The 26,523-nt window shown below is 51.1% G+C and overlaps 1 protein-coding gene across 1 annotated transcript in view; it reads left to right on the top strand.

The window, feature by feature from the left end:
• The first annotated feature begins 3,050 nt into the window (after positions 1–3,050).
• Positions 3,051–26,523, top strand: part of TCOF1 (treacle ribosome biogenesis factor 1) — a 39,499-nt gene continuing 16,026 nt past the window's right edge. Inside the window, 16 exon segments of the mRNA NM_001003057.1 lie at positions 3,051–3,198; positions 5,686–5,741; positions 8,604–8,749; positions 12,377–12,450; positions 13,202–13,388; positions 13,998–14,068; positions 17,467–17,676; positions 17,889–18,110; positions 18,274–18,438; positions 18,596–18,778; positions 18,951–19,202; positions 19,293–19,502; positions 25,018–25,155; positions 25,345–25,530; positions 25,603–25,794; positions 25,954–26,094. Coding sequence (NP_001003057.1) covers positions 3,091–3,198; positions 5,686–5,741; positions 8,604–8,749; positions 12,377–12,450; positions 13,202–13,388; positions 13,998–14,068; positions 17,467–17,676; positions 17,889–18,110; positions 18,274–18,438; positions 18,596–18,778; positions 18,951–19,202; positions 19,293–19,502; positions 25,018–25,155; positions 25,345–25,530; positions 25,603–25,794; positions 25,954–26,094 — 2,541 coding nt within the window. The 5' untranslated portion in view covers positions 3,051–3,090.

Here is a 26,523-nt window from a genome sequence, read left to right as displayed (position 1 = left end):
CAAACCCAGCTCTCTTGCACCTTATAACACACCTCCTCCGACACACACACTGACCCTGTCACATTGTCTCTCTTCTCCCCTTCATACAGAAACTTCTCAAAAGACTCACTGCCTCCCTTACCCCTCCTTCACTCATTAGACCACTGCCACCTGAACTTCTCTGTCACTCCAAGAGGTAGCACTCCCTAAAACCATCAACAATTGCCACAACTGTCATTAAAACAAAGCTCACGGTTCCATCCTCATCCCATCTGACTTCTTAGACCATTCCCCAGGGGCTTGCCCCACTTTCCTGAAACTTTTCCCTTGCCTTCCTTCCCTACACCCACCCTCCTGGGTTTTTTCCTACCTCTCTGTTTGCTCCTTCTTGGCCTTTGCAGGCACATCCTTGTCTGTGCAGCCCTACCCTGGGGGTACACCTCAGGGCTCCCTCCTGGGCCACCTTCTCTCCTCTGTCCGTGTTCTGCTCCTTGGGCAACCTGGCCCTCAGCCACAGCCTCAGTTATCATCTCTCCTCTGACAACTTCCCACCTTCTTGTGGGTCTAAACCCAGGCTCCCAAGTGCCTACCCGACATCTGTACTCTATGTCTCAAAGGCATTCCAAACTCCACCTGGCTAAAGTGGAACTTGTGCTTTTCATGCCCGCTCCCCCTTGTCACCTTCTCCCTGCTCTGCCCCCACCCCAGTCCTCTCCAGTCTCCTCTTTCTCAGGGAAAGTGGCTGCCTGCCAGGCTGCACAGAAACTTTGCAGTCCATCCGATGACACTCCCTCTGCCTTGCCCTCCATTCCAACACATCTCTATGACAACTTTACTTCCTGATGACTCTGGAATCTTCCACCACTCTCCACCTCTGCTGCCACCAGCATCGCCCTATTAAATTCTGCCTGGATGCCTGGCTGCACTCCTAACCCTAACTTGTCTTCCGGCACATACACATATGTACCCTATTCCACTCTCCACTGGGCATTCACACAGGTCACATTAAAATGAAAAATCTATCCTGTCCTTCGTGGACCTACACTGTCAGTGGCTTCGTATCATGCTTAAGATGAAAAGAAAGATCCTTAACATGGAATTTGCCTGTGTCCACCTTCCACCTTCCTCAATCCCCCTGCTTTTCCTCTACACCCTGCTACCAAGGCCTTTTCTCACCTCTTTTCTCTTGCATGGGTTCTTCTCTCTACCCCGGGGGTCTTCCCACACCTTCCACCCAGCCATTCCTCATCCACACATAGTTCAGATTTCCTTGCAAATATCACTTCCTCGGAGAATCCTTCCCCAACCCCCAAGAAAGGATAGATACCTCCTTCCTGTTAAGTGCTTTCACAATAATGGCTAGCATATATATAGGCACAGCACTATTGTTAGACGCTCTTCTGCTTAGAACTCAGTTACTCTTCATGACAACCCTGTGAGGTAGATATTACAATGATCTCTATTTTACAGATGAGGAAGCTGAGGCACAGCGAAGTTATGTAACTTACCCAAAGTTCCCTAGTTAACAAGAAGCAAAGTCAGAATTTGAACCCTAGCTGTGTGACTCCGCACAATATTTACTGTTCCACAAGAAAACTCAATGCTTTTCCTCTCTGCGTGTATGCACTATTTGTAACAATTTGTAACTTCCTACACTGTTTAGCATGTGTCTCTTCCTTCAAACTCTAAACTCTCTGTTGGGGTGGAGACTACTTCATCCCAATAGTAAGTACTGAATAAATATTTTACTCAATGGCTAAACGCAGGTTAGTCTCCTCCCTCTTTCTTCCTCACTGCCTTTGGTCACCTGGTCCTATTCCTGTTTCTTCCTGGAGAAGGAGTTCTTAACTCTAGGTGATTCAATTATGTGCTTATCCATGTCCTAAAACTGGTTTGAAAATGTTATGTCACATTCAAAATTTTCTACAGCAAAGTCTAGGTGGTTCACGCTGTCTTCAGTTTCTCAATGGGTCCATGAAGTTAAAAAGAGCTGATTCAAATATTTCCCAGCCTACCTCATCCTCTCCCTGCCAACCTCCCCTTGACAAGTACAACAGCCTCACATCTAGTTTTGTTCTCCACAAATCCATCCTCCACATTCTGATGATAGCAATCTCTTAAAAACACAAACCCGGGTCACCCTCCTCCATAAAACCAGTCAGAGATTATCTATCACCCTTGGAACAAAGTGCAAGCTCTGCTTAGCAGGAGAGGGTGCTGTAGGGCCTGTTTACTTCTCCATCCTCCTTGTCCTTACTCATCGCCTCTTACCCACAACTGCAGCCCACCAACACAGACTGGGTTCTATGTTTGGGCTTCCCAGCCTATACCAGGGCGATTTCTCCCGTCTATATACAGGCAGTGCCCTCTGCCTGGAATTCCAGTCCTCTCTTCTGCACCTAGAAATTCCTACTCCCTCTTTAAGCCTCAGATGAGATGCCTCTTTGGGGTTAGGTGCCCCTCCTCTGTGCTCCCGAGGCTGTGCCAGTCCTGGACAATGCGCTCAAGGCATTGAACCACAGTTGCTTGGTTACCAGATCTCCCTGTGAGCTTTGAGGGTAGCCACCATTTCTTATCCATCTTTTTATCTCTCCTTCCTAGGTGAGCAGTAGCCTAAGGTACGGTGCTCAAAAACGATTTATGCAGTAAATGAATAATGACAAATAGTCATGGATCGTAAAATCTATGGGAAGTGAATGCATGAGTGGGTAACTGGAAGTTCGGGACCCAAGAGAAATGCAGATTAAGATGTTCAGAGATGAGTAAAACCCTATCGCGGCCGTCACAGCGAACAAGGAGGGCAAATCCCTGCGGTGAGCAAATCCGGAGGGTTTAAGAGGGAGTCATTCATCTCTAGGCCGGGAGGCGGGACCGGCGGGACCACGCCCCCCGCCAATGGGAAGCCTTGTTACTCGCCGAGCCTCCGCCCCTTTCGCCGCCGGGGCGGGGCCGGCCGCTCCAGGAGCTAAGACTACATTTCCCGGCGCGCCGCGCGGCGCGGGAGAAAGAGGAGCCGGAAGTGGGGCGCGCGAGGTCCAAGGGCACGAGGGAAGTGGCGGGCGGGGACCGAGGGGGGCGTGCAGGTGAGCGGACAGGCCGAGTTTCGCCGGCATGGCCGAGGCCAGGAAGCGCCGGGAGCTCCTTCCCCTGATCTACCAGCACTTACTGCAGGCGGGCTACGTGCGCGCGGCGCGGGAAGTGAAGGAGCAGAGCGGCCAGGTGAGCGTGCGCGGGCCGTGCGCTCGGGCCGCGTGCAGGAAGGGCTGGAGAGCGGCTGCCTGCGCCCCCTCCCCCGGCGGCCTGGCGGCGCCCAGCGCCCGACCCTGCGGCGCCCCGGGGGGCGGCCGGGGGTCCCGAAGGAGCCGCAGCCTCTGCCGCCCTGTGGCTCCCTGCCCTGGGCCTCAGTTTCCCCAGCCCCGCCGTGGGCGGGCCGGGGTGTGAGATCCGACGCGCAGGGCTTTGTAATTCCCGCGCCCCTTACCTCCACCCCCTTCCTGGTAGTGGCGGTTTAAAGTTTCCCAAGTCCCGGCCACGTGGCTCAGCTCGGCCCGGGACGGCGGGTGGGCTGGAGGGTCGGGTCGCCGATCGTCGATTGTCGGAGGGGTGGATTGCGGCCGCACCCCAGGGAAGGGGGAGGCGGCGAAAGGGAGCGCCAAGAGGAGGGGCCAGTGGCCCCTAATGGAGCTGAAGCTCAGGCCCTCATCCCTCCCGTACCGAGGTAGACAGCTCTGGGATGCGAGCTTGTGGTGGAGTCATTGCCTACTTCATTTTTTCCCCGCAGCTGTCTCTGGCGCCCAGGGTGCTGGTGATAGAAGGCTGAGCAGGTCCCCCAGCCCTCCCAGGGTCTACAGTCTTGAATCTAGTAGGGGAGGTGGGCACAGATCAAAGAATCACAAAGGTAACTGTACACTTAACACGTTAGGTGCCAAAAACGAGAAGCATAGGGTGATAAGACAGGGATGGCAAATTGCCCACATCAGGGATACCCAGCATTGCTTTCCTGGGGATGTGGATGCTGATTTGAGACCTAAGAGAAGGGAAGTGGATATTCCGGGCAGAAGTGCAAATGCCCTGAGGTCGGAGGCAACTTGTTGCATTTGTAGTGGCCTCTGGAAAGTCTATTGTGGCTGAAGTGTGGAGTTACAGGGTGACAGAGCAGGTGGGGAGCTGGCTGGAGCCCTACTGTAGTTAGTTGGGTCTTCATCTGAGGAGTAGCGGTAAGCCACTGGAGGGTTTTAAGCTGGCAAAGTGGATATTGACCTGATTAGTCATCCCTTTGGCTGTGGCGTGGGGTCTGGTCCTGATGCGTGGCTCCCAGAATCTCCCTAAAGGGTGATGGGCCCTAAGACGTTATTATCCAAGCTTTTCTCCACCCTCTCGACCTTGATTGCTTTTGCTTTCTTACTCCATTCAGATCACTTAACAGGTAAGTGGGGCAAGAGATAGTACCCATCTTCTTTGGGGCATTTGTCTAGGCGAAAGTATCCTGTATCCTGTCCTCATGGAACTTGTACTGTAGCAGGAGTAAATGAACAAATATTTTTTAAAAAAGAAGAAGAAGAAGAAGAAAGTTAATGATAGAGTGTGTCAGGTGATCTTAGGTGTTAGCTATAAAAATAAAGCAGGCAAGGAAGATAAAGAATATCAGGGTTCAGTTATAAATAGGAGGATGGGGAAGCCCCATTGAAGGCCTGACATTTCACCTGAACTTTCACCTCTGAGAAGGCAGAGACCTGAAGGAATTGAGGGAGCGAGCCATGCAGTTAGCAGGAGAGCATTCCAGACAGAAAGAGTAGCAAGCCCTGATGGGGTGGGTGGCCTGACACATTTGAAGGACAGTGAGGAGGCAGGTGTGTCTGGGGCAGAGCAGAGTGAAATTGGCGATTGGAATCTGTATTACCAGCTCATGTGCGGCGCGCTGGCTAGAATATCTCATTCAGGCCTGATAGCTTCCTGCTAGGCGAGTGCTCCTCTTATCCCCGTATTATAAAGGAGCCTGAAGTTTGAAGAGGTGAAGAGATCAGCCCAGCCAGTTAACAGAGCAACTCTGCCTGACTCCATATGCACCCTCTTGGCCATTCTGCCCAGATCTCAGATTCTCAGATGCTGCCCTCACCTCACACTGCTCGCTCAACCTCCCTGGGGCACTCGACACCCTGGGTTCTTGACATTTACAGAGTGGGTCATCTGGCCTCGGCTCCACTGGACTGGATTCCACCTGGTTCCCTCTGCTTCTACCAAGAAACTGGCACCATTTGGTTCTAGTCTCTTCCCAGTGGATGAATGGATTGCGGTCGTGCCTCCTGGGTGCCTTGGATGTCTGGGCTGTGGTTTGTACGACCCTGGGAAGATCGCCCCACCTGGCCTGTAAAAGACTTGAGAGGTCAGGGGTGAGAAGAGCCCTGTCTTGTGGCCTCTAAGTGTGGAGAGCACCAGGGAAGTTGGGGGCTGCTGGATAAATGCTAGCCTGGAACATTCAAACTCCAGTCTCCCAGAGGTCCCTCTCCCTAACATGTTATCTTAAAAGGTTTTATCTGGAAGTACTTACCCTCCTTGTCTCTGGAAGGTTTGAGTGGTACTAACATGGCCAAGCAGACCTATTTCTCAGAGCAAAAAGCCTCCCATGAGGTCATGGAGAGTTGGGCCCAAGGAGGACCTGTATTGTCCTAGGGGCTTAATTGCTGCTTTCTTTTTGCTTCTCCGCAGAAAAGTTTCCTGACTCAGCCTGTGACCCTTATGGACATCTATACTCACTGGCAACAGTAAGTCTGGCAGGTCTGAATAGGGATACCCCAAACCATCAGCTTGAAATAAGCTAGGATGCTAATCTGGTCTACAATCTGGCTGCATAGCCGACTGTGGACGCTAGTATCGCTCCTGAGAGCCAGGTCACAGGTATGGGTGTCTGATAGTGAGAGAGGTGTGATCAGTGCTAGTAAGGACCCCAGCTTTTCAGTGGCTTGTTAATCATTCAGTCACCAAACATCTGTTGAGTTCCTACCCAGTAAGTGCCAGGTCCTATTTTAAGTATGGAGATACTGTCCTGAGTGAGACAGACATGGTTCCTTCTCTCCTGGATCTGACATTGGAGTCAGGGAAGTAGGCATGCATCAAAGATTGAAACAAATAAATGTAAAGTTAAAATGGTAGTGAAGATTATGAAAAAGGACCCAGTGACAAATCCCATAAACAGGTTAGCCAAGCCTCATTTCGTCTTTAGGGGGAGGTTTGGGGGGGTTGGGGGCTTAGGGGAGGTTTCCCTGTGGTGACCTTTGATTTAAGGGCTGCAGAGAATGGGGGAGTGAACGAGGCAATAGGTCTGGAGATGAAGGTGGAGCAGACCTGGCAGGGGAAATTGCCGATGTAGAGACCTGTAGCTGCAGCCACAGGATAGAGGAGGTTGGACGGTTGGCAGGGCCCATCCCAGGCAAGGCCTCATCATCCATGGTGAGAAGTTGTGTCTTTGCCCCAAAACCAGTGGGAGCCATGAAAGGGTGAAGTAGAGATGGGTGAGATCACTCTGCAGGATGGCGTGGCTGGTTGGGGCTGTGGACACCATCATCTAGGCAAGAGCTGATGGAGCTTGAGACAGGAATAACAGAGGGGTAGAGAGTCAGACAGTGGATTCCAGGAATATTAGGGGACGAGACCAGGAGCTGTGGATGGTCTGGAGGGGCAGTCTTGTTGACTCCTGGTGCCTGGCTTGTGCACCTGCATGGAATGTGGGCCTGAGCATGGAGCAGGAAGCCAACCCAATTTAGAGGGAAAGATGGAGGGAAAGGGAGGAATGTTGAGTGTGAAATGTCTGTGAAACATGCAGAAACAAGGAAAGGGGGGATAATCCAAGGACCTGTCAACAGAGGATTGGTTTGAGACGGAGGGAGGGGATAACCATTCTCTCTGTGAATTGGCCTGACCATAGTCAACCAGGGGAGTGGAGTGAAGGACTTGCTGTCATGTCCCATGAGGAATGATTAGAAAATCCTGAATTGTCCAGGATTGACAAGAAGACAGGCAAAGGGACAGGTGATGTGTCTGTGCATCTCTGAAGACAAAGGGAGTGGGGTATTCTCCGGGGCTCTGAGAGACTGAAGTGGGACCCAGAAGTACCGCTTTAGGGAGACGGGTTGCAGCTTCTGAATAGAAGCTATCCAAGAAGGAGGTAGGCTACGGTTCCCTGTCCTCAGAGTTGTGTAAGTAAAGGCAAGAATGGTGCGCAAGAGATCCAGCTTCCGGTGGGAGCTAAGGTCTGTGAGGGCCCTGTCAGCAATCAGTTCTTGCTGTCCTCTGCTGCTAAGAGCACAGTACATGCCTGCACTCCCTCTCCCTCACCCTCTTCAGCGTGCCCAGGTGTCTGGATATTACAGCACTTCCTTCCCTAGAGAACCACTCCAGTGAGTCCTTCCTTGTCACTGGTCCCTTCTGTGGATGAGGGGGACTGAATGGAATGAGGACCTCACACACCCACTAGAGGCAGCCTGGCCTAATGGTTCCCAGCAAAGTTCAAACCCAGGGGCTAGCTGTATGACTTTGCGCAAACTTGGCTTCCTTGAATCTATGTCTTCATCTGTAAGATAAAGATAGTAAATAAGGTGCTAAACCTGACCATTGGAGGCATCCTCCCTACCGCCGTGCCGCCCCCCAAAATTTATTGAGCAGCAGCTACTGTGAGCCAGAATTGTTCTTGATATACCTGGAACTAACCAGAGAAAAATCCCTGCCCTTGTGAAACTTACATTCTGTTGGGAGGAGAGGGGCAGGATGAATTGATGTGTAATAAATGAAACCTAGTTTTCAGAGGAGTCTCAACAAAGTAGCCTTCCTGGGAATGAGGGATCCACATCCCAAACTATGGCAGAGTGTATCTATCCCAGCTGGGGAACATGGGGCAGAGACAGTGACACCACCTCAGGGTGGGAGGGTGAGGTCAAAGGGATGGTACTTGCTCAACCAGGAGAGTGCTTCTCCTGCCCATGCCCCAAACTTACTCTGACCCTGAGCACAAGTCACTTAGTTGATAGTTTCTTGAGATGTCTGCTACAGGCTGAAGATACATAGTAAGCCAGCAGAGGTTCCTGCCAGCACTGCTCCCCTCCTCTGCTAGGTTTGACCACGCGGTGGGGGAGTCAGGCAGGAAGTAAGTAGAATAACAAGAGAGAGAAAAGTGCTCTGCAGAAAATGAAACAGGATGGCAGGGCAGAGAATGTTGGGGGGCAGGGGAAGGGCCTTTGAGGTGGCTGTATTGGTGCTGAGGCCTGAAGCACCAGAGGACCTAAGGAGAGTCTTCCAGAAAGAGGGCACTGCAGGTGCTGCAAGTTCTGGAGAAGGGGGAGCCTGGGTGGCTCTTATGAGCAGCCTACAGGTGCTGGCACATTCCCACTCAGTGATTGTTAGCCACTGTCATTATATAATATTATCAACCCTTCTTGATTATTTTGAAGACTAATAGTTATAAAAATAGTTTATGAAATGGGTGAAGATGCAGAATACAAGTATATTACACCGTGTTTTCAAATTCTGTATGCATACTTCCTTTGAGGGAGGAGGTGGGTGTCTTTCTTTTTAAATCTCCTGGAGGTGCCCTTGCCACCTGGTTGGTATAGCCAGTCACCCTCGTCCTGCAGAACCTCAGAGGTTGGCCAGAAGCGGAAGGCAGAGGAGGATGCAGCGCTGCTGGCTAAGAAGACCCGAGTGTCAGACCCCATTAGCAGCTCAGAGAGCTCAGAAGAGGAGGAGGAGGAGGAGACAGAAGCTGAAGCCACCAAAACCAGTAAGAGTCCTGCATGCTGGGGGAGGCTTTGTTGGTGTGGGGGGCAGTGCTCAGCCCAGGGCCCTGTAGCTCTGGGGAGCAGGCTTTCAGATATTGGATTGTTCCAGGGGGAGAGTCCACCTCCAGCTTCTCCTCCAGTGAGCCCTGGGAAGACCAGGAGCTTTCAGAGAGAGATTGGAAGCGTCTCACATACCTTTTGCAGTATTTAGTTGAGCCCTTTCTTGTGCCAAACATTGTGTCCCAGGTACTGGAATTCTGGTGGCGAACAAGAACAGAGCTGGGCCCTTACAGTCTAATTTGGGGTACAATAGCTATGTTGTTATAAGCCCCTGGATGCTTCTGATAAAGATGGAAAGAGGCCCACATTTGTAGAAGATCTGCTGGAAGGATCTCAGAGGACAGCTAGCAGGCACCTCTTCTGTGTGGCCTCTGGGCTGCTGAAAGAGGGGCTGCTCTTCTTGTTTTGGAGTTAACACAGGCAAGGTGTTCCCAGGGGCTCTGGTTTCAGAGCTTTGGCAGGGGTGACCCCGTGAGGCCTCTGCAGCCCCTTCTCCCCAATTCCTCGAGACAGTTTGTGCTTCAACCAACATAGTTGTAACTCCACAGTGGAATCGTCCTTTTTCTCTGCAAGGTTACTGGGCTTTACTTACATAGAAGGTAATTTCTTGGTTTTTAAACGTATTTTCTGATTGTGAAAGAAATACAGGATTCATCATAGGCTATTCATTAGAGGGTATATGAAAATTACTGGTTAAAAAGGCAGGAAAAAATTACCCATATTCTTGCCACCTACGATTTGGCAAATTATTCTTCCATTTATTTTTCCTGGGCATTTTTTTTTTTCTGGACATGTTTTTAAAAAAATTCAAAATCATATTGAACATATATCTTCTATCTTTCTTAATCTTTTATTTTTTAATTTTTTAATTTTATTTTTTTATTGGAGTTGAATTTGCCAACATATATAACACCCAGTGCTCATCCCGCCAAGTGCCCCCCTCAGTGCCCATCACCCAGTCACCCCAATCCCCCGCCCACCTTCCTTTCCACTACCCCTTGTTTGTTTCCCAGAGTTAGGTGTCTCTCATGTTTTGTCACCCTCACTGATATTTTCACTCATTTTCTCTCCTTTCCCCTTTATTCCCTTTTACTAATTTTTATATTCCCCAAATGAATGAGACCATATAATGTTTGTCCTTCTCCGATTGACTTATTCATTCAGCATAATACCCTCCAGTTCCATCCACGTCAAAGCAAGTGGTGGGTATTCGTCGTTTCTAATGGCTGAGTAATATTCCATTGTATACATAAACCACATCTTCTTTATCCATTCATCTTTCAAGGACACTGAGGCTCCTTCCACAGTTTGGCTGTTGTGGACATTGCTGCTGTAAACATCGGGGTGCAGGTGTCCCAGCATTTCACTGCATCTGTATCTTTGGGGTAAATCCCCAGCAGTCCAACTGCTGGGTCATAGGGCAGTTCTATTTTTAACTCTTTGAGGAACCTCCACACAGTTTTCCAGAATAGCTGTACCAGTTCACATTCCCACCAACAGTGCAAGAGGGTTCCCGTTTCTCCACATCCTCTCCAACATTTGTTGTTTCCTATCTTGTTTATTTGCCCCATTCTCACTGGTGTGAGGTGATATCTCATTGTGGTTTTGATTTGTATTTCCCTGATGGTAAGGGATGCGGAGCATTTTCTCATGTGCTTGTTGGCTGTGTCTGTGTCTTCCTCTGTGAAATTTCTGTTCATGTCTTTTGCCCATTTCAGGATAGGATTGTTTCTTTGCTGTTGAGTTTAATAAGTTCTTTATAGATCTTAGATACTAGCTCTTTATCTGATATGTCATTTGCAAATATCTTCTCCCATTCTGTAGGTTGTCTTTTAGTTTTGTTGACTGTTTCTTTTGCTGTGCAGAAGCTTTTTATCCTGATTAAGTCCCAATCATTTATTTTTGCTTTTGTTTCTCTTGCCTTTATGGATGTATCTTGCAAGAAGTTGCTGTGGCCAAGTTCTAAAAGGGTGTTGCCTGTGTTCTTCTCTAGGATTCTGATGGATTCTTGTCTAACAGATCTTTCATCCATTTTGAGTTTATCTTTGTGTATGGTGTAAGAGAATGGTCTAGTTTCATTCTTCTGCATGTGGATGTCCAATTTTCCCAGCACCATTTATTGAAGATACTGTCTTTTTTCCAGTGGATAGTCTTCCCTGCTTTGTCAAATATTAGTTGACCATAGAGTTGAAGGTCCATTTATGGGTTCTCTATTCTGTTCCATTGATCTATGTGTCTGTTTTTGTGCCAGTACCACACTGTCTTGATGACCACAGCTTTATAGAACAACCTGAAATCTGGCATTGTGATGCCCCCAGCTCTGGTTTTCTTTTTAATATCCCCCTGGCTATTCGGGGTCTTTTCTGATGCTTTCTTAATCTTTTAAAATTATAAATGCAAAACAAGTTCACTTTGAACCAATACAAAAGCATGTGGGAAAAAAATGAGAGGTTTTCTATCCTATCCTGGTTCCCTTTCCCCCGCCCCTTTAATATATCCTGGCAGGTAGCTTTGAAACCTCCCTTTGCATCTCTGCTGACAGCCATGCATATGTGCGCAAGCCCCTATCTAGGCACTATGTATAAAGCTTGGCCAATTTTATACTGACCGACGTTTGACGCTAATGAATTTGTATTTAATGAATTTTATTTAGTGATATTTAATGAATTTTCCCTGTGCTAATGGGATCAGAATTATCCTTTTTAAAAGAGTCCCTGTCGAGAGAAGCATGGGGAAATATTTGTGGGCAGCGTGATACGATGGCTGGCGTTTTCTTCAGAGTCCTCCTTGTTGAGGAAGGGTGCCAGAGAGGCTGCTCGACATCACATTGGCCACAAGTTGGTAATGGCTGGAGCTGTATGGTTCACTGTACTTCTACTTACAAATGTGTCTAAAATTAAAGAGAGAAGGAGATGGAATTAAATGCCCGGAAGAGAGTTAGACCATGCAGTTCATCTCCTCAGTGTCCTCTCTGGTTCACAGCACACCCTAGAAATATTGCCTGGTCTGAGGTCTGGGGAGACAGTACCTCCTGATGTAAGAGCACCAGGAATCTAGGTCTCAACATCTAACTAGTTCCCAGTTCCATGGTTCAGCTGCCTTTCCACTAGAAACTGTTGACATCCTGAGCAGCTTTCTCTGTGGTCTCGGGGCTGGCTGGCCTGCCACTGTCCCTGTCCTGCTAGGTGGCCCTTGGGCTGTGGTGTGGTGGCCCGCCCTGAAGTCGTGCCATGCCGTTGAGTGGTATGCAGCCCAACTGTGAGCCGGCCCTTTTTTCTCGTGGGGCTTCCGCGTCTCAGGACTCCATGGGGGATGTGGACCTGTGGCTGTTGTGTTGCCCAGCTCTCTCGCTCCTTCTGGATGTGGCTCCTGCCTACATCACTCCCACTACCACCTCCCAACTCCCCCCGCCCCAGCTCTTTTCCGTGAGTCTGGGCTCAGCCTCACATCCTCATGCCAGGACCAGGCAGCCATTCCAATTGCACTGTTCGGTGAGCTGAGACCTGTTGGCTGTTCTTAAATGAGAAAAAGCTCATCTGCCTCATCCCTTGGATGTTCCTATCTTGCAGCCCCAAGACTAGCATCTACCAACTCCTCAGTTCCAGGATCGGTTTTGCCATCAAGCACAAAAGAAAAAGGCGTGGTGAGTAGGACCAGCTCTGGCCTATGGGAGTGAATTGCCCTATGGGGGGACAGTCCCCTGCATCAGAGAAGGATAGTGTTGTGGGTAATTGCCCAACATGGATTCAGATGTTAGCCTTTATCACCAGTTGTGTGATCCTAGAGTGTCTCTTTACCTCTCTGGGCCTCAGTTTCCTTTTCCATAAGATGGGGACACTGCCCACTGCTCTGGACCCCTGGGCACAATATGCATCTGTAATAGCTCCCTCCCATCCCCCCACTCCCATCATCCCTGCATTGGCCTGTTCAGCCAACAACTTGTTACTGATCCAGTTATTTTCCAAGCACTCTGGGAGGCAGTGGGGGCACCACAGCACTAAGACACCTGTGGTTCTGAAAGCTCAAAGATCATTTTCTAGACTGAAACCACTTAGAGAGTGGAATACCATTTGCTGGTAGTCCATAAAGCAGTGTTAACAGACACAAAAAGGACGCGTCCCTGAGCTGCCTGGCACGCTAGCAACCATGAGAAGTAGTGATAAGAACCACAGCAGACTGCTGGTTACCGCTTAACAAGTGACTGCTGTGTCCCAGGAACTGTAATTAGGCTTTCTCCCTGCCTCTGTGAGGGCAGGTACCACTGTCAGCCCCATCTTAAAGATGAAGAAGCAGACTGAGGGAGGTAATTTGCCCGAACTCTGCACAGCTGGGAAGAGGTGTATGCTCATTGCTAAGCAGGCCGTACCCAGCGTGTCTGTCACTCCTCTTTGTAGGCAAAGACCAACAAAGCCAGCAAGATGGTCAACTCCACACCACATCCGGCCTCTGCCAAGGCAGTGGCCCACATTCTGTCTGGGAGATCACCCAGGAAGTCTGCAGGGCCCTCGGCAAATACCATCCTGGTCTCGGAAACTGAGGAAGAGGGCAGTGTCCCGGCACTCGGAACCACAGCCAAGCCTGGTGAGCAGCCCTGACCTCTAGACGCCAAGCCCCCTGAGTTTGGGCTGCGGAGGCAAGCCTCGGGCACTGCTTTATCCAGCTCTGGGACATTCTGGAATTCAGAAGTTTGTCTCCATGGCAGTAAGAGCCCCATGCCTTGATGAGGGAGGGTCTGCTGCAGGGACATGTCAGGCTTTGCCAGGGAAATTGGAGCAGCCTGGATGATGATGGATCATCTTCTAGTTTATGGTGCGCAGGTGGGTACAGGCCCACTATGGCGGCTGAGACGAAACTGAGAGGCCTGGGTTTGCCTCAGTTTCTCATGTCAAACAGGCGTTTGCCCTGCCTGCCTCAGTGTGATGATGGAGGAAGATCTCTGAGCCATCAGATGCTGGCTTGTGTGTGCTAGGACCTATTATAACCCTTCCCAGGGCCACAGAGACTTGTGTGGGAACACAGGGATACGAGTGGCATGCGCCTCAGCTGTGGGGCTTCAGGAAAGGTGGAGCTGAAACGCTGCGTGGGAGAGGCGAGAACACAACACCTGCCTCTCATTTGCTGGCGTGGCGGAGTGCTGGCGAGGGGAGTCTGAAGGATAGGTGCTCAGTCCTCTCCCTCTTCCTCCCTTAGGAATGGCATCAGCCAACCAGGCCGACAGCTCCAGCGAGACCTCCAGCTCCAGTGATGAGACCGATGTGGAGGTAATTGCCACCATCCTCAGGAGCTGCCCTCTGCAAACCTTTAACCCTCCCAGACGCCTGGCCAGGGCTTTGCACGCCAGCGTGGCCAAATCAATTCAGCAAGTGTTTCAGGGGCACTGGGAGCTGGAAAGTCTGAGGCCTGCAGAGCAGAGCCAGATGCTGCTCGTGGCACCTCGGGCATGAAAAAGGTCTAAGGTTGGCGGGGAGAGACACCATCGTGTCTGTGAGACAAGGGAAGGCTTTCTGGGAGAGGCAGCACTGGGAGGCCTTGGTGCACACAGGACTCACCAGGAAGGGGTCTGAGGGAAGAGTGTTTAAGTGGGAGGAGCTACACAAGCCAAGGCCCAGATGCAGGAGGGTGGCCATCCTGCCGTGTGGTCAGGGTGAGTTGGGTGAGGGGTTCTGGGCCTGTTGGTCAATGCCAGGCCTAGGCATATGGTCAGAGATGGTCAGGTGTTGGGCTGGGGCCTCCTCTCTTCCCTGAACTGTGGCGAGGGAGTCCTCCCTTAATGTGTGCCTAGGCCTTGGGAGTGTAGTGGCAGGCGGGAGTGCGTGTTTCCCATGGCCGTGGGGACGTGGAGGGGTCCCACAGGAGTTTGCCTGCAGTGCAGAGGAGATCACAGGCAGGGGCCATGTTCTGCTGTTGGACCGTAAGGACCACCAGGAGGCACTGGGTTTTATTCTAGCGTCTGTGAGAAGCCATTTCAAGGTTTTAGGGAGGCAAGAGGGCCTGATCTGTGTTTGAGAAAGATGGCTGATTGTGGCCAGGGTTGGACGACAGGGCAGAAAGAAGGTATAGTAAGACTATTGATGCAGCTGGTGGCAGGTGTCAGGCCTCCTGCTAGAAATAGAAAGGTGTGTGGAGGGAGGGCCAGGAGGATTCAGGGGTGGCTTTATATGGTGCCCAGAGTACTTCTCCCTTGCCTCCTGTCTCACCCAGTAACTGTGAAGATGGAGACCGTACTCCTGTCTACCCCAGGCCACTCCCCATGTTTCACCCCATCAGGATACAGCCATGAGGGCGCCCCGGGCGCCCATCCCTCCTCGCCCTGCCACGGGAAAGGGGGCCACTCCGGAAAGCCAGCAGTCAAACACACAGCCTTGGTGGGTCAGGGGCCAGCACAGAGCCCTAACAGCAGTGAGGAGTTTGTGATTGGGGAGATGGCTGCCCCAGGAACTCAGGGTCAGGTGAAATCTGATGAAGATAAGGGTAGGGCACTGCCGGTCCTGGAAATGTCAGAATTTTAGAAGTCTAAGAAAGAGCCCATAAAGGAAAGGAATGTGCCAAGAAGACTCTTGGTTAAGACTGGAATTCGGGATCCCTGGGTGGCGCAGCGGTTTGGCGCTTGCCTTTGGCCCAGGGCGCGATCCTGGAGACCCGGGATCGAATCCCACGTCGGGCTCCCGGTGCATGGAGCCTGCTTCTCCCTCTGCCTTTGTCTCTGCCTCTCTCTCTCTCTCTGTGACTATGACTATCATAAATAAATTAAAAAAAAAAAAAATTAAAAAAAAAACAAAAAAAAGACTGGAATTCAAATCCTGGCCTTTCAGTCCTTGGGATGACCATCCCAATCAGATACTGTTGTTGAAGGGGCAGATGGGGTGAGGCTCCCAGTTGAGAGAGACTGGACTCTGTGTACTAGGTGGCTGAGGAGCATAGTTTTCGAGGGTTGTGTCCCCAAGGCTACACAGATGTGGGTTCTAGTCATGACTTTTCCCTTAATGCTGGTCTTGAGTGGCTTAACCTCCCTGAGCCTCTTGTCCTTTTCTAGAAAAGGAGTATAAAGACAGCATCTGCCTCAGGGAGTTGATTGAGAATCAGATGACACTAGGAAAGGACTTTGTAAACCATGAAGCCTCTCCTGCCCCTCAGAGTCAAAGATCATTTTTCCCTAATTGCATTTTCTGGTTCCAGGTGAAACCTTCAGTAAAACCACCCCAGGTCAAAGCCTCACCAGCCCCTGCCAAGGACTCTGTAGGGAGAGGGGCAGGCCCAACCCCTGGGAAGGCAGGGGATGTGACACCCCAAGGCAGAGGGGGTGCCCTGACCCCAGCCAGCAAGGCCAAGAAGCCAGAAGAAGACTCAGAGAGCAGTGAGGAGGAGTCTGAGAGTGAGGATGGGGCCCCCGCGGAACCACCCCACCAGGTGAGGCCTGGGGCCGGGCTACCCCTTGGTGTCCCCGGGACTCCCCTGCCCCCTGGGGGCCAGCCAAATGGCTACATGGTGAGCATCTCCTCTGCCAGATACAGACTCACCTTGGGGTTTGGGAAGTGGGAGCTGGGGGCGTGAGTTAAACAGCACTGGCAGCTGGGTTTGCCTCAGCCAGCCGTGTAAATTATCCTAGACAGGCTGCTTCTCACAGGGTGATCCTGCACCCTACCCTGTCAGTAACTCCCATGGACCTCAGTTTCCCTGTCTTATGAATAGGATGTGACCAGCTGATCTTATAGTGAAGGGACTTCAGTTTTAATTGCCTGGTCCTCTGGCTTCTCAGGCCAACTCATGCCTTGTTAGCTAACAGGAATCCTGTTCATTTCCATCTGCTGGGATGCCCTCCCCTGGGCAAGTGGCCAGGGCTCTGGGCACATGTGAAGGGAAAGCAGGGGGTTGGGAGGCTGTTGGGGTGGGAGAGCCAGGAGGAGGAAGCATCAGACCTCGGTGGGGAAAGGCCCCACAGTCCTGAGCTGGCCAGGGGAGACTGCGGGGGGTGGGGAGGCCTGCTGCATCCTGGCCCAGGCCGGGTGGCAAGGGGGAGGTACAATAAATATGGTTTGTTTTGCTGGGTGTTAAAGAGGAAGGTTAAGCGGCGTGGGCTGTAGAAATGGGCGATTAAAATGAAGTGCTCAGGGAAGGCCTTACAGAGATATCAAGGACCTGAAAGGGGGTGGGGTGGGGGGGCATGTGCTACGTGAACATTTGGATGAAAGTCATTCCGGTAGGGAGCACAGCAAGTGCCAAGGCCCTGATGTGGCCGGGGGGGGGGGGGGGGGGGGGGGGGGTTGTCACACAGGATACAGTAGTGAGCCAAGCTAGACCAGGTGCCTGTGCTCACAGAGCTATCCTGCTGACGAGGAAGGCCAGCCCGGGGAGGTTCTGACCCCTGCCTATGGGTGACTTGGGGAGGAGCGCAGGGGCATCAGGGAGCACTGCCAAATGAACTGGTGTCTGTCTCAGACCCAGAGGAGAGGCAGTGGTAGCCAAGTGAGATGGGCAGGGCTGCGAAGGCCCCTGGAGTGAGAGGGTGAAGCTGATAGGCCAGGCCTGAGCACCAGTCAAGTCAGAGAGTGAGGGGAGAACCAGGGGCATCTTGTGGGCCCCAACAAGGCCTTGGCTTTGTCCTAAAGGTACTACCAGAGGGTGAGGAGAAGAGGAACAAACCACCCTTTCTCTTTACTAGGTGAAGGCCTCAGAGAAAATTGTCCAGGCCAAAGCTGCCTCGGGTCCTGTCAAGGGGACCCCTGGGAAAGGGGCCACTCCAGCTCCCCCTGGGAAGGCAGGGCCTTCGGCTGCCCAGGCCAAGACAGAGAAGCCAAAGGAGGACTCAGATAGCAGTGAGGAGGACTCCGACAGCGAGGAGGAGCCACCAGCTGCCAAGACGCCACTTCAGGTGAGGCCTGGGGAGGGAGAGTGCATGCAGCCCGGGCCCCTCCCCAGAAGGCCTTCTGAGACCTGTTCTGCCCCCCTGCACGAGCCCTGGACATGCTCAAAGCTCTGCCCCTTCTCACCCGTGGTACGTGTGGCATCTTTTGCCCTGTCTTTTGTGTCTCCTCATGTCCACCTTCTGGGCTCCCTTCCCTGATTCCATTTATCTCCTTCCAGGTGAAGCCTTCAGGGAAGACACCCCAGGTCAAAGCTGCCTCAGCTTCTGCCAAGGAGTCCCCTAGGAAAGGGGTCCCTCCAGTGCCCCCCGGCAAGGTAGGGCCTGCAGCCGGCCAGGCTAAGAAGGGGGCGGGGGAGGAAGACCCGGACAGTAGCACCGAGGAGTCTGACAGCGAGGAGGAGGCACCAACAGCTGTACCCCCAACCAGGAGCCCTGTTCAGGTGAGGCTGCAGGTGCCCCTGCTCAGAGGACCCATCTGTTGGCTTGTCCTCCCCCTCCGCACCTGGGCCCCATGCCCTGCATTTGCCTCCCTCACCTCCTGTCTCCCCTCCCAAACAGTCCCCTGTGGGCCCCTGCCCTGATCCTGTATTTTGTTATTCCCAGGCAAAGCCCTCAGGGCAAAACTCCCAGGTCAGAACTGCCTCGGGTCCTGTCAAGGGGCCCCCTCAGAAGGCAGGGCCTGCAGCCACCCCAGTAGGAAAACAGGAGGAGGACTCAGAGAGCAGCAGCGAGGAGGAATCAGACAGCGAGGGGGCAGCGCCAGCCCAGGTGAGGCTCCTGTCTAGAAGGCTCTTCTCCTCCTCGGTGTTGGTAGCACTCTCCCATGCGCACACCTATACACACCTGCACTCTGCTGGCCCTCTCGGTTTCTTATGTCTCTGCACACAGCCATGCTCCTCCCCTGATCCCGTGTGTCTCGCTGCAGGCAAAGTCTTCTGGGAAAATCCCCCAGGTCAGAGCTGCCTCGGGTCCTGCCAAGGGGCCCCCTCAGAAGGCAGGGCCTGCAGCCACCCAGGCCAAGGCCAAGATGTCCAAGGATGACTCAGAGAGTAGTGAGGAGGAGTCAGAGAGTGAAGAGGAGGCGCCTGCAGCCATGGCTCCAGTCCAGGTGGGGCCCAGGAGGGGCCGCTGTGCAGCCCTACCTGAACCACCCCCACCACTCAGCTCCCCAGAGAGCAAAGGGGAAGGACGGCAGCAGGGTCCCACCCGAAAACAGAGGGGGAGGGGGGTGTTCTGCATTCAGGCTCCTTCTCTAGTTTCTGACTTCTGCTTCCTCTCAGGCAAAATCAACTGTGAAAACACCCCAGACGAAGGCCTCCCCAAAGAAGGGCACCCCCATTACCCCTATACCTGCCAAAGCTCCCCCAGTGCGAGTGGGCACACCAGCCCCTTGGAAGGCGAGAGCAGAAGCTTCTCCAGCCTGTGCCTCGTCTCCAGCTATGGCGAGGGGCGCCCAGAAGCCAGAGGCCTCTTCAAGCAGCGAGGAGTCTGAGAGTGAGGAGGAGACTGCTCCCGCCCCAGCAGCAGGACAGGTGAGGCCAAGTGTATTCAGCTGACTCAGGGCCAGAGCTCATGTGGCCACTTGGGCACCTGTGACACATATCTCTTCCCTGTCATTCCAGGCAAAGCCTGTGGGGAAAGGTGTCACCGTGAAGGCTGCCTCCACACCCACCAAGAGGCCCTCAGGCCAAGGGACTGCCCTAGCACCCCCTGGGAAGGCAGGGCCTGCAACAGCCCCAGTGAAAACTGAGGTGCAGGAAGACTCCTCAGAGAGCAGCGAGGAGGAATCGGGCAGTGAGGAGGCTGAGGAGGCGGCTGCGGCTCCTGCTCAGGTGAGGCTGAGGAGGAGCCAGCCCATCCCACCCACACCAGAGCCCCAGGGCAGGGTGGAGGAGGGGCTTTTGTTGGCGGCCTTCACCCAGCCTCCTTGCCCACTTTTCATTCTGTTTCCTCTGCCTGTCAGAGGGTCTCCCCCTGGCCTTTTGAGCTTCCATTGAGATCCCTTATGCCTTCCACAAGCTCTGTTGGGCACCCCATCTGTCAGGTGCTGTTGAGTCTCCCTCTGGGAGCCCCAGCCTAGGTGGAGGCGTGGGCGTGTGCACAGGTTCCTCCAGCAGGGTGAGCCAAAGCTGAGAGTAGAGAGCCTGCACCTGGGCCAGCAGCATGGTAGGTGATAGCATCTAAGGATTTCCAGCGAGGAAGACCTCCTAGAGGAGGTGGCATTGGGAACTGTGGGCTGAAAGAGCTGGCCAGGTGAAATGGAGTGTTCCAGTCAAAGAAACTAGCCTATGTGAAGTCCCAGAGGGTGGGAGCATGCTTGGCCTGAGTAAACTGCCCCAAGCGGAGCATTTTGGTAGGATCACTGGGGCAGGTGGTGTGGCAGGGGCAGATAGCCAGGGGTTGGAGCCAGGATGCCTGGGTTCAAATTTCTGCTCCATCCAGTGATGAAATCCAAGACCTTTGTTTACTCTTCTGTAAATTGGGAATCAGCCTTCACAGGATTGAGAATTTAACGAGATCTCACCTATCACACACAGCAAGTTCACTCATCTGCCACCCTGAGGGTGGGCCGGGCTGATAGGGAACAGAATCAGGAGTCCCCTCCCAGCCTGGAAGAGTTAAGTTGGGAAGAGTGAAGATGGCTAACACCCTGTGTAATGGCTAACACTCACCATTTTATTTGTAATTGTCACACCCCCCAACCCCCGGCCATAACCACTCAAGAGATTAGTCATTTTTTCCCCCTATACCAGAGCATACATTTTCTATGGATTTTTTTTCTTTTTTTTTTGAATTTTTTTTTTGAATTTTTTTTCTTGTCCTCTTCTCACTGTTGCCTTGTGGGACCCAGGTTCCTGTAATTCCTAAGTGCCTCATGAGGTTTTGACCTGTGTGAGCCTTGCTGGTGTCCCAGCCCAACAGCTCCTATCACATCTGCAAGCTACAGACACATTCCAGACCAGTGCCTGAAAAGTTTAATTGTACTCATTGCTTAAGTATTTGTCTTCCCATCTGAGCCTCCCACCAGTACCATTAGACGGGGGTTCATTTGCTTTGATTTCTGGAGGAGGAGATTAGAGTTTAGAAGAGTTGTTTGCTGACCTGCTTCAGCCCAGCCAGCCAGTGAGGGTCCAAGCTGGGCCTGGGCCCCAGTGTGCCTGCCTCAAAAGCCTTTGACTTTCACATATCCTTCTACTATATCTTGGCCCAGACTTTTCCGACCACAGACATGATTGTGCTCTGGGGCCATTCTCTCCCCACTTCTCCCTCCCCCCTTCTCCCTCCTTCTCTCTCCCCTTCCTTCTCTCTCCCCTTCCTTCTCTCTCCCCTTCCTTCTCTCTCCCCTTCCTTCTCTCTCCCCTTCCTTCTCTCTCCCCTTCCTTCTCTCTCCCCTTCCTTCTCTCTCCCCTTCCTTCTCTCTCCCCCTCCTTCTCTCTCCCTCCCTCTCCCTCCCTCCAATAAAGCAGCTAATCCCTCTCTAGGGCTCAGATTTATAGCCTGATGCCCTGTCAGAAGATGGTGCCTTGCCTAGCTTCAGAAAGCCTGAATTGCCTCTACTGAGCCAGGCAGGTCTGATAGGAGTCTTGTCTGGAGGATAAGAATAATTAAGTCTCTGTTGTGGACTTCCCGTGAGGATGAAATGAGAATACTTGTATGGCCTCGCTCTCAAAATGCTGTCTGTTCACACTCAGTGGGTCCTACACTGTTCAGTATTGCTGGGGTCAAGTGAGTCAGATGGCCTCTGGTCTGCTCAGATCCCCCAGCCAGCTCAAAGGAAACCTTCCATGAGAGAGCTGAGGTTCAAAACAAATTAACAAAGACTGGAGTGCTTCTGGAAAACCAGATGTGCCAGAGTCTGAGGAAGGAGGTGATTCCTGATTGAAATGCCATAGGAAGAGAGCCCTGGTGTCAGAAGGGTGGGGCAGATGGTCAGTCAGCATGTGGTGAATGGCGGAATAAGCGCTAGGGCGCCTTTGGAGCCTGACCTTGTGTTCTATGTTGATCTTAACAACTTGGTTACATTTGCTTATCTGTTTTCCCGACTTTTGTAGATTCCTTAAGATTTTCTATATTCAAACCATGTTTTGTATGGTTTTATTTTTCCTCTTCAATCTAGATGGCATTTCTTTTTCTTGCCTTGCTGCACTGGCAATACTCTCTAGTACAATGTAGAATAGCAATGGTGAAAGTAGACACCTTTGCATTGTTTCTAATTTAGGGTATAACATTCATTCTTTCACTATTTAGTATGGTTTTAGCTCTAAGTTTTTCAAAGATGCCCTTTATCAGAATGAGGAAGTTTGGTTTTTTTTAAGATTTTATTTTTAAGTAAGCTCTATACCCAACGTGGTGGGGGAGGGTGGCGTTTGAACTCACAACCCCAAGATCAAGAGTCATATGCTCCACTGACTGAGAGGGCCAGCCAGGTGCCCCAAGGAAGTTCTTTCCTGTTCTTAGTTTGTTGAGTTTTTATTATGAATTGGAGTTGAATTTTTGTCAAATGTTTTTTTCTATTGAAGTGATCTTACTGTTTTTTTTCCTGTTCTATTAATGCAATATACTGCGTTTAGTTGATTTTTTTTTTTTTTTAAGGTATTAAGTCAACCTTTTGTTCTTACAGTAAATCCCACTTGGTCATGATGTATACGCCTTTTTCTTTGCTGGATTTGGTTTGCTAATCATTTAAGGATTTTTGTGTCTTTATATCAGGAATATTAGTCTGTAGCTTTTATGTGATGCCTTGATCTGGCTTTGGTATCAGGATGATTCTGGCCTCATGAAATAGGTTGGGTAGTATTCTCTTTTGTTTTCTGAGGGTTTATGTTGGATTGGTGTTATTTCTTCCTTAATAGAATTCACCAATAAAGCCATCTGGGCCTGGAATTTTTTGAATGTGGAAGATTTTTAATGACTAGGTCAATTTTGAAAATTATTATTGGCCTAATCGAGGTTTTTTTGCTTCTTGAGTCAGTTATATGTGTTTTACCTTCTGGTAATTTTGTGCACACTTAATAATTTGTGCCTTTTGGGGTGTCTGGGTAGTGTAGTCGGTTGAGCGTCTGACTCTTGGTTTTGGCTCAGGTCATGATCTCAGGATTGTGGGATCAAGCCCCACGTTGGGCTCTGCACTCTACATGGAGTCTGCTTGAGTGAGATTCTCTTTCTCCTTCTCCCTCTCCGCCCTTCCTGCTTGTAATGTTCTTGCTCTGTCTAAAATAAGTAAATCTTTTGTGCTTTTTCTAGACACTTGTGTTTTCATCTCAGTTGTCTAGTTTATTGGCATATATTCATAATATTCTCTTGTAATCTTTTTTAATTTTCATAGGATCTATAGTGATGTCCTGCTTTCTTTCTAACTTTTGGTAATTTGTGTCTTCTATTTCTTGGTCAGCCTAGCTGAAGACAGCAATTCTGTTGTTCTTCTCAAAGAAATAACTTTTAGTTCCATTGATATTTCTCTGTCATTTTCTGGGTTTTATTTCATTAATTTCCACTCTGAATTTTATTATTCTTTGGGTTTGAATTGGTCTTCTCTTTCTAGCTTCTTAAGATGGAATGTTAAATTATTTATTGTAGCTCTTTTTTTTTTTAATTTAAGAGTTGAAAGCAATGAATTTCCCTGTAAGGGCTGCATTAACTTCATCTTGTGAATTTTGAAATGTTGGGGTTTTTATTCTTATTCTTTGAACATGAGTTATTGAGAAGTGGGTTAGTTTCCAAATACCTGGGACAGCAGATTTCTTTTTGTGATTGATTTTTTTTTTTTCTTTAAGACTTTATTTGAGAGTGAGAACATGAGCGGGGGGCTGAGGGGGGTGTTGCAGAGGGTGAGCGAGGAGCCCAGGAGATCATGACCTGAGCCGAAGGCAGTTACTTAGCTAAGCCACCAAGGTGCCCCCTTGTGATTGATTTCCAGTTTAATCCCTCTGCACTAGAGAACATATTTTGTATGATTTCAGTCCTTTTAAATTTATTGAGACTTGTGAGGTCAGCTTAGTGCTGGTATCTTTTGTGTTTTCTTTTTAATCTTTTTTTTTAAGATTTTATTATTCATGAGGGAGAGAGAGAGAGGCAGAGACATAGGCAGAGAAGCAGGCTCCACACAGGGAGCCCAATATGGGACTTGATCCTGGGACTCTAGGACCACGCCCTGGGCCAAAGGCAGATGCTTAACCGCTGAGCCATCCAGGGATCCCTTTTGTGTTTTCTTAAGTGAATGTAAAAGACATTGCTCCCCACTGGATGGCTTTTCTGTGCTGAGCACATTGGCTTAGCCAGACACAGTCTATGCTTTAGAGGGCTTGCTTTCTTAAAGTCCCAATTCTTAGTTTCACTTGGTCTTGTGTGGATGAGGAAAGCTGAGCTATGGGACAAATCAGTGATCAGATGACCTCTCTGAACGAGTCAGGGGCCTAGAGACACCACCAGATTCCTCATTTTGCTTTTCATTAGCAGAGTTTGATTTCACACACCTGTCAGCGATCTCCCATCAAAGATTTTAATTCTTTGTTGCTCTCCTGTCTCTCGGTCTGTGTTTGCTTAGATGCCCTGAGGGGGGTTTCGGAGGATCCCTTGGCTATCAGTTAAGATTAGGTTAAACTGAAGAAAACCTCAAATAGCCATGATTTTCTCTATTCTGGCATCCTGAGTACCTGGCTCCTGCTTCATAGACCAAAATGACTGCTAGAGCTCCAGCTGTTACCTCAGCATTTCTTCTATCTAGGAGGAAGAAGACCCATGTTTTCTACACATATAAGAAAGTCAAATGGTGGGGCACCTGGGTGGCTCAGTGGTTGAACATCTGCCTTCAGCTCAGGTTGTGATCCTGGCTCCTAGGATGGAGTCCTGCATTAAGCTCCCTGCATGGAGCCTGCTTCTCCCTCTGCCCCCCCTCCCCCATGAATAAATAAATCTTAAAAAAAAAAAAAAAAGTCAAATTGTATACTTCGATTTTGCTAGCCAGAAGTTAAACTAGCCACCTAGCTGAAAGGGAGCCTGGAAAACACTTCTGCTGTGGGTAGACTCATGCTTAGCCAACACAAGAAAAGTGCTCACAGTAACAAGTTTAGGCGAGTGCTTGTTATGCACCAGGAACTGTGTTAAACACTGTGACTCTCCCATTTAATCCTTATGATAATCCTGTGGGTGGGCCTTGTGGTTAGCCCCATTTTACAGAGGAGGAAACTGAAGCCCAAGGAGATCAGTGATTTGCCCAGATGCACACAGCTATTAAATGGAGGAGCAAGAATCCAAACTCAGGCATTTGACTCCAGAATCAGTGTCCTTGTCTAACTACTCTGCTGCATCTTACCCTCTCCCTTCTGCAATTCCTATTTCTCCTTCTAGGTGAAGACCGCAGTGAAAACCCCTCAGAGCAAGGCCAACCAAGCTCCCACCAGAGCAACTTCAGCCAAAGGGGCAGCATCAGCTCCAGGAAAAGTTGTCAGTGCAGCTGTTCAAATCAAGCAGGAGTCCCCGGCCAAGGCAAGTGGAACCAGAAGCCCAGGAGAGGCTGGAGGTGGGGTGGAGAGAAGGACCAAGCAGTTGGCTAAGCCCAGACAGGCCCCCCGCACAGGTGGGAGGGACTTCTGCACACTCACACCATGGGAGGGCTTAACCTAAATGGAGCTGTGCTACCTACTTCCTTCCCTAACGCCACTACCTCTTATTCAGGTAAAGCCACCAGCAAGAACCTCCCAGAGCAATGCTGTCTCAGTGAGGGGCCAGGGCGCTGTGCCAGCTGTGGGGAAGGCAGTGGCCACAGCAGCCCAGGCCCAGCCAGGGCCAGTCAAGAACCCAGAGGAGGACTCGGAGAGCAGTGAGGAGGAGTCCGACAGTGATGGGGAGGCCCCCACTCCGGTGAGGCCCGGGGAGAGTGGAGAGCAGCTCTTGCTGTCCCTCCCTCCCCTAATTCTATTTCTCTGGCTCTAGGTGAAGCCCTCAGGGAAGACCCCCCAGGTCGGAACTGCCTCAGCCCCCAGCAAGGGGCTGTCCAGGAAAGGGGCCACAGCAGCCCCTCCCAGGAAGACAGGAGCCGTGGCCACCCAGGCTGGGAAGCCGGAGGAGGACTCTGAGAGCAGCAGTGAGGAGGAGTCTGACAGCGAGGAGGAGGCGCCGGCCCAGGTGAGGCCTGATGAGGAAGCTGCTACCATACGAGGCCTCTGAGCTGATACAACCCACTCCTCCCTCAGGACTGGTGCAGGGCCAGGTGAGGAAAGAAGACCAGTTTAAAGCTGTGGCTCCCGGGTCCTTAATCAGCTGCTGTCCTCCGTGTCTCCTTAGGTAAAACCTGGTATAAAGCCTCCCCAAACCAAGGCTTCCCTGCTGAAAGGTGTCTCAGGCACTCCTGCATCTGCCGAGGCCTCCACAACACGAGTGGACAACTCAGCCCCACAGAAGGCTAGACCAGCACCTCCTGCCAAGGTAAAAGAGGCCAGAAATCCCAGGATGTCACTAGGAATCTCAGGTTCCAGGGGGTCCTGGGGGGCTAGAAGAAGTCCCCTCCCTCACCTGGGCCTGGGACCGCAGGTAGGCATGTGTGTCTCCCCAGGTGGAGCTCCACTGGTGTGAAACCTCAGGAGTGAGAAGGAAGGAATGAGGAACTGGCTTTTATCTGGATGATTTTCCCTCTGTCCGTGTGCAGAAAGCAGCAGGAACGGCTGTGTCCTGCAGGAATTCAGGGAGACCAACTCTAGGATTCAGAGGGCTCATGCGTGTGCTGGAAGTGATTTACACAGGCCTGGTAGTCAACATTTAGCCTGGGTGTCAGGAGAAGCTGAAGAGGGTGGTGGCTGCTAAAGCAAACTGGAGAGCTCTGGTCCATCTAGGAAGATGGTCCCTGTCAGCTCCAGC

The sequence above is a fragment of the Canis lupus genome, chromosome 4, assembly GCF_011100685.1.
Source record: "Canis lupus familiaris isolate Mischka breed German Shepherd chromosome 4, alternate assembly UU_Cfam_GSD_1.0, whole genome shotgun sequence".
NCBI classification, from domain to species: domain Eukaryota; kingdom Metazoa; phylum Chordata; class Mammalia; order Carnivora; family Canidae; genus Canis; species Canis lupus.
This window is presented reverse-complemented; position numbering and strand designations above follow the sequence as displayed.